The 14707-nt window shown below is 46.2% G+C and overlaps 1 protein-coding gene across 4 annotated transcripts in view; it reads right to left on the minus strand.

Moving 5' to 3' along the window:
* PIAS3 (protein inhibitor of activated STAT 3) overlaps positions 1–14707 on the minus strand; it is a 145851-nt gene that overhangs the window by 19512 nt on the left and 111632 nt on the right. For all 4 annotated transcript variants that reach the window (XM_084824667.1, XM_084824666.1, XM_084824663.1 and 1 more), the window contains 2 exons: positions 7380–7438; positions 4985–5042 (listed from right to left, as the gene is read on the minus strand). In XM_084824667.1, the coding sequence (XP_084680793.1) occupies positions 4985–5042; positions 7380–7438 (117 nt within the window). The remainder of the gene's footprint in view (positions 1–4984; positions 5043–7379; positions 7439–14707) is intronic.

Here is a 14707-nt window from a genome sequence, read left to right on the forward strand (position 1 = left end):
CATTATGTGTGTGTGTATGTATAATCTCCCTCCATCCAGCTGTTCCCTGGACACCCCCCCCATTCGCCCAAGGGTCTTCTGAGATAACTAACAGGAGGTTTGATAATGAGCTGGATGTGGAAATACAAAGCTGAGCTGGGGGCAAGAGGGGTGCTGACATGTGTAGGAGTAAGTCGCATTGAACTCAGTAAGACTTACTTCTGAGTAAACATGCACAGAGTTGGTTCTCCTCTCCATTTCGGCCTCACATAGTCAACAACAATGCTGGATGTGAAAATAGAAAGCCTAGCAGGGGGAATGATACCTCGTGCAGGGCTCCAGACGGGCATGGTCATTTTGAAAGGTTCTTTCTTTCTTTCTTTCTTTCTTTCTTTCTTTCTTTCTTTCTTTCTTTCTTTCTTTCTTTCTTTCAAACAGCGTTGCTTTAAACAAAGAATGCATTGCTCAGGCACACCGGTGGCAGCCTTGTTTTGGGAAGCCCCGAGGAGGAGGAGGTGTTTTGGCTGAAAGTAAACGGAGACGGAGGATTTCAATTGAAAAAGAACACCCACAAACAAGGCGGTGAGCACAATTCATTTTTTTAAAAAAAAAACTTAGGTATTTATTATCGGAATATACTACCTTGTGTTTTTATTTACGAAAATTTTGCGACTCTGTGCGGATGACAAAAAAAAGCCACATGACTGTTGGCTCCACAGGACCTCGTGCTGCCGTTCCACAAAGGATTCCGTTCCTCTGTGGAATTCGATCGTGGCAGAATTCTCTGACATCCCTACTATAAACCAAGGCTACCCCCCTCCCAGCCCCTCTAGTTCAGCTTGGTGCTGCACAAGAAATCCTGGCCCACACATTTGGGAGAGACTGACTCCTCCCTGCTCATCCAACCAGGTTTCGGTAACACAAGCCAGGTATCTGTATCTGTGTTTAATGTCCTTTAACCCTTTCATATCCTGTGTTTAACTCTTTTCTATCACATAAACTGTCTCTCCTGTTGCCAACGTGAAAACCAGCTACTTGACAGGAACCCTGGACCTAGGAATTTGGAGTATGAGTCACTGGGCCTAGGTGTGCTGTGGCAAGGTTGCTCCACGTTAGCAGGTTTGCTAGACGCCTTGCGACCCACGGGATCAAGAGTCAGAGTTGCAACACTTTTATGGCAAAGAGCTGCAGAATTGGAAAAACTTGTTTTGTTTTTATGGGATATACATGCCAGAAAGACAGTCTTCCCCAACTATGTGATCTCCAGATGTGCTGGACTGCAACTCCCAGAATTTCCAGCCAGCATGGCCATTGGAATTATGGGAGATGTAGTCCAACACATCTGCAGAGCACCAGATTTGAGAAGGCTGCTGAAAGAAGTCAGCTGATTTCTGCTTCATTTTGCTTCACTGAAAACAAGCTAAATGCATCCCTTTTAAGCCTCCATCACGGTTTATCACTGAAATTGGGCAGCAAATTGCCCATTCTTTTGCTGCCACCATGTCAGCGGTGGGGGCCACTCTCTGGGGCCTTGTTCAGATGCAATGCCAAGCCACAACTGAGCACAACTGGAACAAGCCTGAGACCCACCCTCCTCCAGGAACAGGTGTGAGAAGGAAACAGGAAGTATCTACTTCCATTTTTAAACTAACCGTGGTTTGTCATTATATCCAACAACTGACTCTGGTTAGTTTAAATTATGGTTACCGAAACAAGCCAGGATCAAACTGTGGTTTCTGATCCTGGCTTGTTTCAATAAACCATAGACGGAACTGAGTTGAAGAGTGCTTGTTACACCCAAACCAGGCCTGCTTCTGTGCCCACCCATGTGTGTGTGCTCCTCCAAAACGGGGGATCCAGTACTATGTTGGCAGTCGCACTCCAGAACATAACCATCCTTTCCCAACATTTGGTGTTCCATCTAAAACCAGCCACCCAAACACCCAGAGATTACCAGAAGCAGGGAAGGCCTCAATTCAGAAAGAGAGCAGATCATTCATAGGACCGTTACACAAGTGTATGCCCCCCCCTTCTTCCCGGACTCTGGGATGTCCACCACAAAAACAGGATTCTTCTTGTAGAAAAATCGTGGGAAATGCATTTCAGTATATCAGTAGCATGTGGGTAGAGAACAGCTGGAATCACATACAGGAAGACAGCTGGAATCCTCACCCCTCCTTAAGACCTAGCAACTTTAGGGAGACTATTTGCTGAGTTTTCCCAGAACTGCACTTGAAGCTGAACACGGGCTTAGTGCTGGAATGCTACAGAACCAGTTAGGCTCTAATGTATTAATCTACACACACACACCACACACACACAAAGAGTTTGAGAAACCCAGGCTTAAAACCCAGCAGCAAGAAAAACCTAAACTATTTGAAGAAATGGAGCTTAGGCGCACCACACCTGTACAGCAGCTACTCTTTCAAAATTGGCAGCTGGGGAGCGCTGCTGATCTTGACATCACATCACTCACAGATCCTCAAAACAGAATGACCAAACGGTCCTCTCAGCCCTGCGTATTCCTGCCACAAGCAGCAGCAGCACAGCTATGACCGCTGAATCCAAGTTAAGGATGAGCTCAGAGATGGAAACCTCACTGAAGTCATCTGAAAAGGCGGCGAGTTTTGACATGCTGAGTGGAGGTGCTAAATCCAGAATGAGCAGACATCCAGTAGCCAGCCCAGTTGGTTGACGGAGAGCTTTATTTTTAAGCAAACTGCCTGTGGCTCTGAGGATTTGGAAGAAGCTGGGTCGAGTTGAAAAAGAGGCTGACTTTTTAAACCTTTAACGTTGCGGTCCGAGGCATCTCAGTCTGAAATCTGACTCCCTTTTCCTTTTTAAAAGTCAAGTTGCTAGCCCTCATGGTCTACGTTCCTTGGGATACTTGTCAGAATGCAAGTGTAAGCATTTTCCAGAACCTCTATACAAATTCTTGTCTGGGCTGCCTTTTGATGATTTGTTTAAGATGGCACAGGATATTTGTACAGTTTTTAAACACAGTTTGGCTTATATGTGTATTTTGCTAGGACCCAGAGCTGCTATAGTGCCCAAAGAGATTGGACGCATCTAACAGGATTTGAAAATCCATATAGTGTAATTCCTTTGTTTGGCCAACTCAAAGATCACAAAAAAATTGCAAGCTTTCGAGATCTCCAAATCTCTTCACCGGGTAAGTTACAAAAAGCAGGTGGGGGGATGGGGGGGGACTGACTGGATCTTGTAGTCAGGATGTCTGCATAGTCAGGATCTTAAGAAGATATGGAAGAGGACAGGTTGCAGCAATTCAAATTGGGCCCTGCCAGATGATGCGAGTTTCAGGTCACCTCGCAGAGCCAAATTTGAATGTCTGCAACCCTTCCTCCTTCATACCATCTTAAGACTCTGAGTACTGATGACAATAACTAGTCAGTCTCCCCCACCCCATTTCCCCCCACCCTCCACACCTGCTTTTTGTGCCATCTTGCCTGATGAAGAGATCTGGAGAACTCGAAAGCTTGCACATTTTTTGTGATCTTTGAGCAGGCTTAATAAAAAATATTAGACTATACGGACTTTGGCATTTTTCTTATGGCCAACAGGCTGCCTTTGTTTTTCCTTCTAGGACAGTTGTTCTTCCAGCACCAGCCATGTGCCACCCAGCATGATAGGCTGCAATGGAAGAGGCACAGCCTCAAATCCTCTTCGGTGCATGAACTGACTGGCTCCCAGCTACTATGTTCTCCCATTTTAACATATTGTCAGCTGTCATAACCATTAGGTACACAGCATAACAGAAAGGAATATAAAAATGATTCCAACCAAGGGGGGATAAAACATAATTTAGGAGGAAAGGTTGCGGGGGGGGGGGCAAAGGAAAGGCCAAAGAAGCCCCTCAACATCTCCCCCTCTAGATGCCAGCCCCCAGCTTCTTGCTCCCTCCCCCCAACATAAGAAGTATGGCACAGCAGCAAGAGAGCTGGACTGAGTCCTGAGAACCCAGGATTCAAATTCCCGCTGGGTGATCAATGGGCCAGTTGGTTGCTCTCAGCATAAGCTACCTACCTCTTGAGAGTAGGTAGACATAACATTTATGCCACTCTGAGCAATTTCAACAATCAGAATTCAAATTGGACCAGCTCATTAGTTCACCCACTAGCAAACGCTCCTAGTAGTGTAACAGCTCAGATTTTGTGCAGTGCTTCATATTTTATCAGTAATCCACACAACAACCCTGTAAGGTAGGTCATTGGTATTGCCCCATATTACAGCTGGGGCGAGGCAAAGGCCAGGACTGCAGGGCATGCCTCTAAGGCCACTGAGTGAAACAAGATTCAGACCAGCACAGGCTCTGTTTTCCTGGCTCACGGCTCTGCATTAGCCACAAGCAGGTCTAAGCCCAAAGGTGGTCCTGGCTACTGGGAGCCAGACTGAGCTTGGGGCTGGGCTCAATAAAGCTGCCCCTCCCTCCCCCTAGCACTGGAGGCCACATCTCAGAGGAATTCACAACAGTCATCCGCCTAAATATATAATCGCTTTGGCCCAGGGCTATAATTAACCTTGCTTGTGATGCATTTGCAAAATCCAGTGGGTCTGTCTTTCAAACAAAGCCCTGTAGAACTCACTTCCCTTTTAAAACAAAGCAGGTTCCCCCAAGGTCTTACTAGTTTGAAAACAGCTTCGGGCCTTGTCCCAGACATCTCCAACCTGAAGCTTCTAGACCCTACATTTAAACCATGACTGCCTCTCATATCAACTTCCCCTTAAGATGATTTCGCCCCCTGGTTCCTGGAAACACAAACAACACTTCCACTAACCTGGAAGGGCCCATACATTTGCCTTCTCTACACCCCACACTTTTCTACATTTCGCCTTCCAACTCTCCAGTACGTCCCCCCAGCAACGATTCCCCAAGCGCAGCAGTGGAAGTGGATAAGGCTGCTGAAACAGAAGCACTGACTCATGTACCTTCATTTACAAATATTTTCAAAAAACCCAGTCAAATTATTAATAGAAAAAGTCTCACCTCTGCAAATGGGGTGGAAGGGCTGTCGTCGATCCCGCTGCCGCCGCCTTCTAGAAAACTAGGGAGAAAAATCAGATGAGAGCACCAGCACGTCCAGAAATATAACAGCCAAAGCCCACCTCCTAGGGGTGGGGCAGGGGCTAAACATAGGCTGAAGTCTACGTAAGCAACATTCTCAGTAAGGGAGCAAGAGGAAACCTGGGGCTGGGGGTGAGGGCTGCAAAATACATGGGCTAAAGAAATTGTATCATGTAGATATTATTTATTAACATACAAATCTAGTTTTCCCCCAAAGAAGCCTGATGTGTCGGCAGAGCCGTACAACAACCCTGCGAGGTAAGTTAGGCTGAGAGCAGCTTAGGTGGACAACACCACCAACAATTCTTTTAGTTGAGTAGGAAACTGACCTTGAAGTTCCCACATCCAAACCCCATCCATCCCCAACCTGATAAACTTCATTTCATTTGTATACCACCCAACAGCCAAAGCACTCTAAGGGGTTTACAAATATTAAAACCTTAAAAGTACAATATGGTAACATAAAATTAAAAAATTACTTACAAAAAATAGAAACAATTCTAACAACCGACAATAAAAAAAATCCCAGGTACTGTCAAATGCCTGGGAATAGAGGAAGGTCTTAACCTGGCTCTGAAAAGATAACAGTGCTGGCTCCAGGTGGACTTCACTGGGGAGAGTGTTCCATAATGGGGGGCCACCACTGAAAAGGCCCTCTCCCTTGCTGCCATCCTCTGAACTTCCCTCGGAGGAGGCACTTGGAGAATGGCCCAGATGAAGATCATAGTGTACGGGAAGGTTCATACTTCAGGTGTGTTGGACTGCAAGCCCCATCATCCCCAGCCAGCATGCTGATTGGGGTAGCTGGAAGTTGGAGCCCACATCTGGAGGGTGCCAGGCTGGGGACAGCTGAGCAAGTCACTGCACCTCACTGACTCTGACGGTGCTCCCAGATGTCACAGGCAGCAAACAGGAGATACCTCATTGGAGAACCTGTATTGCCTGTATCAATACAGGAAATGCAATTGCCTGTATTGATTGCACTGAGACCCTCTATTGCCTGCACTGATTGTACTGAGAGCCTCTATTGCCTGTATTGATCCTGTCAGTATGTCTGGCCAGGCAGCAATCATATCGGGAATCCACCCCCCACCCCACCCTGAATGAGGCCAAATGTGACTGGACTAAGGTCACCTGCTGTGTCCATAGTATAGGTTTCGTTTGAACCTGTACCTTTTAAGGCTCAGATTCTGAGTACTACAAGACCCTGGCTCTTGGCACAAGGTTCTCAAGAGAATGATATGCATGTCTTCTGGAATGACCACACACACACACACACCTCAACTGTGGCAGGGAAGGCAGATACACAGGAAAATTAGACACATTAATGGAAGGACTAAATAGCCCTGATGGAAAAGTGGAGCTTCTGCATCCAGCAGCAGTCTACCTCTGAGTACCAGATGCTGGGGACAAACCAAGAAGGGCTGTTGCCCTTCATTCCTTGTTTGTGAGACTCTCAGAGGGATTTGGCTTGGAAACAGAATGCTGGACTAGAGGAACCTTGGTCCAATCCAGCAGGGCTCTTATGTTCTGATGACCAGAGCTGATGACCAGAGCTGGGGGGGGGGGGAACAACAGCAGCAGCACAACTGCCCACACACAGCACTGAATCTGCAGAGGGCTGAGCCCACACTTCCAAATTCCAAAGTGAGAGGGTGCCTGGGGAAGAGCAGGGAGTTTGCAGTTCTTCCGGCCCAGAAGGTGACACTGAGTCAGACCTTCTCAAGAACTGTTTCCAAATTTGGCAGCCAGATCTTAACAGTCACCAGTCGTTGTTTTTAATCTAGCACACAAGTCACTAATTGCTCAGTACAAAATATAGCCCAGGTATTTGGCTGGCATAATTTTCCATTTCTGACCACCACCTCCCTCTCTGGTAACAGTCAAAAGGCACCAAACAAGTTCAGGATCTGACCTTGGAGAGAGAGAGAAATATAATGCATAAACTTCACTGCTCCTCCCCTTAAAAGGAACAACCCTGACACTTTCTTCCACATGAACCAAAGCACAGGGCTCATTGTGAGAAGCCACGTTCTCCACTTACACATCCCGGTTGCTCTCTCTAGTTCACTTGCGAGTGAGCCAGGGCTCTGCGTATGCGCAACTCCGTGCAAGTGCAAGAACATCCGGAGAGTGGACATGCTCCTAGCCAAACACAGCTGCTAGCATCCGGGGGAAGTGACAGGTGCAACTACATGCAACAGATCTGCTGCATAAAATGGTGGCCGATTTCACTCGGCATCAGACATAGTAAATGCATCTATTTTTTTAAAAAGCCATGAGAATCCACCAACGCGCTTTGGATCGTGAAAGATACCTGGAATCATCTGTCACTTCTTCAATAAAGCCAGAATCACATCTGGGACAAGTGTACTCCTGGAGAGAGAGAGAGAGAGAGAGAGAGAGAGAGAGAGAGAGAGAGTAGTTTTAGGCCAAAAGCAATCTCAGGCAGAAAATATACCACACAAAAGCAAGCAAGCCATAAGCCCTAGTCATTCTAGAGGTTAGCAACAGCCAGGTGAAGGCCTGGGACGCAACCAATGCCCCCCCTCCCAGGCTTATTCCTCCTCCACAGAAGGGATGCATATAGAGAGCATTTCCTCTTATACAGACAGGGACCTCTCATTATTTTTCCTGAAGTATTTCCTAGCTTGGGGAAGTAAGACAGGAGCACAAGTAACTCTTCCCCTTTCACTCGCTCTCTGTACTGTTTACTCAGTCTTTAAAGCGGTCACCTGCCCCAAGACTTCAAGACAGGGTGGGCCCTGGAGTGAGGAAAGATATCAGGAGCCTTAAGTCAGGGGTGGGCAGAAGGTAATCTCCAGATGTTCGGAGCTTCAACTCCCAGAAGCCCCTGCCAGCACAGCCAAGGATCAGAAATGCTAGGAATTCGAGTCCAAAACATCTTGAGATCTCTGCCCATTACTGTCCAACGGCACAGCAAGCGATTTCACAGCCATCCCCAATTCCCAGGCAATCCTGGAAACTGTCGTTTGGAGAGGTTGTGTCAGGGTCTGATCAGCAAGGGAAACAACGCAGCATCGGTTGTTCCCCTGCACACGCCGCTCATGCGACCAGGATGACCCAAATTACCTGCACGGTGGGCTGCTGTGTCATCCAAACCCGGCACGTGGTACATTTTCACCCACCCTACAACCCACGGCTTGCAGTAGGGATTTTAGGGTGGCTGAAAATGCACTACGCCCACGTGGCGTGCCAGGTCCGGACAACATGGCAACTGGCAATGCAGCGCAGGTAATTAGGGTAAACCCGGTCGCGCGACCAGTAGAGGCAAGGGAAGCAACCGCCGCTGTGTTGTTTCCTCCACTCATTGTCTGAACAACCCAGGTGTGTGTGTGTTGGGAGCTGGGGGAACACACCACGGACGGAGAATTCTCAGCGTGTCTCCAAACTACGATTCCCTAAATTCTTTGAGAGAAGCTCAAAGTGTTATATAAACAGCTGGATGTGTCCTATGAACGCTGGAATCCCCCACCCCAACCCCCTGCACAGGGCTAAGTGTTAGAAGTATCACGCCTGCTTTTAAAATTTAGATTCCAGCCCTAGAATTCCCTCGCCCCGCTCTAGCCGTAAGCATCTGATGGCACTATTGTGCTCGTGTCCTGCTTGCAGGCTTTCTGGACACATGCACTTGGCCACTGTGGGAATGGAATGCTGGCCTAGATGGGCCGTTGATCTGATCCAGCAAAGCAATGTGGATGTCTAAAATACATATAATTCAAGAACGCCAGAGAGCCAGGCTTGATAATTCGTGCTGCTAACCACATCTCTCCTTTCCTATTGTGATCCAGGGTCCTTGCACACAGACCCTCCATAATCCTTTAATGATACAATGATCCTGGCAGGAAGGCCAGTGTCATCTTGGGAAGGAAGAGGAGTGGCCAGGGCTGATGGGCTTGTTGGCTGGTGGGCTGAGATGTCCTGGCTCACATCTCGTTCTCTCAACCATGGCATGCCCAGGGAGGAGCTGGCCAGAGATACAGGGATTCACAGCACAGGAATTCTACCAAGTTCAGGGGCAACCCTGTATGCCAGGTCCCTCCCAGTGTCAAGACAGTGTTTATCTCTTCACAGCAAGCCTGAGCAGCCTGGCATGCAGGCCTTCAGATTAGGGCTTGTAACTGCTCGCAAGCAGCCCTGGGGAGACACAAAAAGCCTTCCCAATTACTCCGGTGCCAATTAAGGGGTGGGCTGCTTCTCAGAGCCAACAGAGCCCAAGGGTGATTCCCCTGTGCTGGAGAGCAGGCAGGCATCACCTCGGAGAGCACCACTGGCCAGTCGCAGGACGGAATTCAATAGACCGTGGCGCATGAAGGGGCACCGTGTGCTCAAGCCATCTTCCCAAGCGCAAAGGACACAGAAGGAAGAGCCACAGAAGGAAGGCCTTTACTGTCCCATCCAAATTCATGACACGCAGCCTCCCCGGCAGTCCTTAGTCCTCTCCTCTGACATGTAAAGCTGGGAGTTGTACTCCCAAGACATCTGCAGGGGACCAGGTTGGGGAAAGCTGCTATATAGGGGACAGAGAGAGAAGGGCACTGATCCCTTGCCTTTGGAGGTGTCTTACTGGGCTACTGACACTCTTTAGCTGCAATTATGCAGGAGATACTACGGTTCTCTGGGCTGGATGTTTGACAGATTATTGCCGGCTTTTATTAGCGAGATTAATTTTGGATGTTGTATTGCATTTAAGCTGATCTGAGAAGGTTTTTGCCCTTAAAAGCAGCCTAAAAATAGTTTAAGTACATAAAATAAATAAATGTTCTCGTTATGTGCGCTGGGGAGTGGGGAAGGGAGAGGAATCTGGCAACCTACCCCTGGAAACAGGATGCTGGCTAGACGGACCTCTGGCCTGATCCTGCAAGTCTCGGTTTCTTTTCTTATAAAGATGAGATACACGGGCACAGGTCCATCAGCAACTATTAACATTTATATCCTGTCTTTCCTCCAAGGAAGAGCTCACGGCGGTGTACATGTTTGTCCCCAACTCCCATATTTTATCTTCACAACAACCCTGTGTGGTAGGCTAGGCTGAGAGATTGCAGTTGGCCCAGGGTCACTAGAGAGCTTTGTACCTCAGCGGGGATTTGAACCCAGGTCTCCCCAGTGTTAAGACCCTCTAACCACTATACCACACAGGCAGCTTGCATGAGAGCCGAGAAAGGAACTTCCATGTTCAGAAATGAGGCACCTCCAGCTACTAAATGCTGGGGAGGCCATTTCCTCCATGACCTGGCTGCTTGGGAGCTTCCCAGCAGCATTGCGTTGGCCACTGTCCAGTCCAGCGGGGCAGGAGTTCTGTTATTCTTAGACGTTACTGACTCTCAGCACACCAGGAGTTACCCACACCTCCCTGAGCACCATTTGTTTGGTGGAAAGGCAGGGTATACATCCAACAAAAAAGTGGAGTGGCGAGCAGTCGTTTCAGGAGAGACGAGAGGACGCCAACCTTCACACAACGCAGGAGCCACCAACAGAATTCCTTGCCTCAGGATGTTGTCTCAAAACACCAGCACAAATGACCTTTTAAAAATAAAGGAAAAAAGGCGGGGCAGGGGGAAGAAGATAACCAGCAACAGATCTATCAGCTGCAACAGCCAAAATATTATTTAGACATCGTAGCTATGAAAAAAGCAGAGAAATTACAAACCGTGACATCGAGGAAGCTCACAGATTGTAATGTTTATCTACATTTTCAGAGTTCACATCAAAGACATACATGGAAATATGAACATGAGGAAAAACTTCCTAATGGTCAGAGCAGTCAGACAACAGGGCTGTTCGCACAACACGCTAACCCACACTCACTGGGTGAGTGTGGGCTGTTGCTGAACCGTGGGTTGTCTGCTGAACTGTGGGCTAGCATGTTGTCTGAACCCAGGCCATTTTCCTCAGGGTGGCTCATTAACCAGGCAGCGTGGCTTGTTAACCACCCTGAACAACCCAACAACAAACCATGGTTCTCAAGGTGGCTTGTTTGAGAAAAATAAGCCATACTGCATGGTTAACAAGCCACCCTGCGGAAAATATCCTGGATTCAGACAACACGCTAACCCACGGTTCAACAACCCACACTCAGCTGAGTGTGCGTTAGCGTGTTGTGTGAACCCAGTCAGTGGAACGGACTGCGGTGGCACATTGCGGGTGGTATTCAAGCATCTGTCAGGGATGCTTGAAACTGGATTCCTGCGCTGAGCAAGGGGTTGGATTTGATGGCTGAAATGGCCCCTTTCAACTCAGGTTCTATGAAAGAAAATATTCCTGTGAGTTAGTTTTTGACAACATGCAGAAGCTGTGCAGAAACAGAAGACTATAAAAGAGATGCCATTCAATTAAAGAAAACAATCAGGAGCAGGGCTTATCCAAATGAGGTAATCTGTAAGGCACATCAAAGAGCCCTTTCCCCTTTGCATAGTGAGGTTTCGACACCTAAAGATAAGCAAGGAGTATTACATCAGCAGGTTAAAAGTAGACAGGAGCGCAGTCTAACCCTTTAATAGAGCCAATATGTCCATAAAAAGAAGCATTTTGAGACCCTGGCATGTTTGGGAAGATGTATCAATTTTTCAAGGGGAAAAGTTTGCTCACAAAAGGACCCCCAAAATATTAAAAGTTGGTATAGATTGCATTCCTTTTTTCAAGTTCCAGCTGACATTTAGTTACTCCAGCCTTTAGAGATTTTCCTGGTATGGGACACCAGTATCATCCTAAAACAAGGATTCTTACAGTATACTGGTTATAGTTTGACGTTTTGGATGGATGCTTTGGTTTTACAAAATATATTTACTTTGGACCTTGTTACGTCAAAGCACTAAGTGACAGCAGGATCAGTTTAAGAAATTCTCAGTCTGCCTCTTTAACAGCGAGACTGGGACATATAGTTCATTTAGTAGGGAACAGGTGAATAAGATAAATCCTTTATATATACATAGGCTACAGGACTAAACAGAACTGACTTCACATCAGTGAGGAGCTCTAAGCATTATCTGGAAGTTTTTGAAAAAATCAAGTAAGGCTTGAGTTTTGAATGCTTTGTGATAATTGAAACACTGGTGTCTTGTATATTAGTTTGTAAGAATAATATTTTATCATTGTTCATAACTGCTTATAATTGCAAATTAGTTTTTAAAGATTCTTTTGTGTTTTCTGTTGCAGTTACCCTTGATAAAGAGAAGAATCTCAAAACACCTCAGGAATGTTAACATTGATGCAGCCGTCTTTTGTTTTGGCATTTAACACCTTTTTTATCCTCTGAGAAAATCAACATTTTTTTTTTTTACAGAGGGCAAACTATTTCAATTTCTATTCTGCCTGCAAAAGGCCACAAGGCCTCTTCTACATAACAGGTTTTCAAATATTTGAACACTGCTATCATGTTTCCCCTTAAACTTCTCTTCTCCAGGCTAAACATACCCAGGTCTTTCAACCACTCCTCATGGGTGTTGGTTTCTAGACCACTCACCATCCTGGTTGCTCTTCTCTGGACCTGGTCCAACTTGTCAATGTCCTTCTTAAAATGGGGTGTCCAGAACTGGACACAGTACTCCAAATGCAGCCTGACTAATACAGAATACAGTAGCACTATTACTTTCTGTGATTTGGACACTATGCTTCTGTTAATGAAGCCCAAGATTGCATTAGCTTTCTTAGCTGCTGCATCACATTGCTGGCTCATATTCAGCTTGTGATTCACTAAGACACCTAGTTCCTTTTCACATGTACTGCTGCCAAGCCAGGTTTCCCCCATCCTATACTTGTGTCTTTGATTTTTATACCTAAATGCAAGACTTTGACATGCATCTCTATTGAATTCCATTTTGTCAGTTCCAGCCCATCAAGATCCTTTTGAATCTTGATCCTGCCTTCTCTGACATTGGCTATCCCCCCTAGCTTCGTGTCATCTGCAAATTCGATAAGCAACCCTTCTACACCCTCATCCAACTCATTTATAAAAACACTGAACAGCACAGGGCCTAAGAGAGAGCACTTGTGCACTCAACTCAAGCCTTTCCTCCAGGTAGATGCTTAACCATTAATTCACACTTGCTGAGTATGGTTGCTCAACCAGCTGTGGATACACCTGACAGCAGTAGCATCCATCCCACATTTTGCCATCTTGTCAAAAAGGATATAACTGGAAATCATGTCAAATGCTTGCTGAAATAGATATACTATGTCTACAGCATGCCCACAACCTACTAAACTAGTAACTCTATCAAAAAAGGAGGTTGCATTATTTTCTAGATGCTCACCGACTGACCGCTTAATTATCTGTCCTAGAATTTTGCCCAGTATTGATGTCAGGCTGCCTGGTCTGTAGCTTGCATCAGAAAATGCAAATGCACTAGAAAGTGACCGAATTTAGTATATTTATGTTACAAAGGTAAAAGAAGTATCCCATTTTTTTTTTATTCCAACACACCACACGTATTTGACCAGAAACACCTGAGAACAATTAAAGCACACTTAATGTGATTTAAATGTTATATCATGCTGAATTTTAAATTGGAATACTTGTAATTTAAAGACAATAGCATTTACTTCCCTTACATTGTTTAAATTTAAGAAAACAACAAAGGCACTGAAAACTGTTGATATGCTAATAAAATTTAGCAACCTAAAGAACTGTGCATCCCATGCTGTCAATCGTTTATCTATTTCAACTTTTATAACTTGTACAATAACTAAAAACCAGTACGATACATAACTCCTGCTTCAGCAAAGGAGATCGTTACCTTGTCGTGGTGCTGGAGCTTGAGCATCTCAGTGACGTCATGAGCTAAACTGTGAAGGGACACCCAAGACGGGAAGGTCATGGCAGAGAGGTCAGACTAAATACAATCCCTGGGGAAGGAAACGGCAACCCACTCCAGTATTCTTGCCATGAAAACTAAATGGATCAGTACAACCAGAGATATGTCGGTATACCATCGGAAGATGGGACTCCCAGGTCGGAAGATGGTCAAAATGCTACTGGGGAGGAACAGAGGATAAGTTCAACTAGCCCCAGATGTGATGACGCAGCCAGCTCAAAGCCGAAAGGACGGCTAGCGGCCGCTGGTGCTGGTGGTGAATGACGAATCCCATGTTCTAAAGATCAACACACCATAGGAACCTGGAATGTAAGATCTATGAACCAGGGCAAATTGGATGTGGTTATTGGGGAGATGTCAAGATTAAATACAGACATTTTGGGTGTCAGTGAACTGAAATGGACTGGAATGGGCCACTTCACATCAAATGACCACCAGATCTACTACTGTGGACAAGAGGACCAAAGAAGAAATGGAGTAGCCTTCATAAAAAATAATAAAGTGGCTAAAGCAGTGCTTGGATACAGTCCAAAAAATGACAGACTGATCTCAAATCAAATTCAGGGTAAGCCATTTAACATCACAGTGATCCAAATATACGCCCCAACCACAGATGCTGAAGAAGCAGAAGTAGATCAGTTCTATGAGGATCTGCAGCACCTACTGGATAGTACGCCAAACAAAGATGTTATTTTCATTACAGGAGACTGGAATGCTAAGGTGGGTAGTCAAACGATACCTGGAGTTACAGGCAAGCATGGTCTGGGAGAACAAAATGAAGCAGGACATAGGCTGATAGAATTTTGCCAGC

The sequence above is a fragment of the Heloderma suspectum genome, chromosome 17, assembly GCF_057233095.1.
Source record: "Heloderma suspectum isolate Gila_16-S chromosome 17, 16-S_ref, whole genome shotgun sequence".
Lineage (NCBI taxonomy): Eukaryota > Metazoa > Chordata > Lepidosauria > Squamata > Helodermatidae > Heloderma > Heloderma suspectum.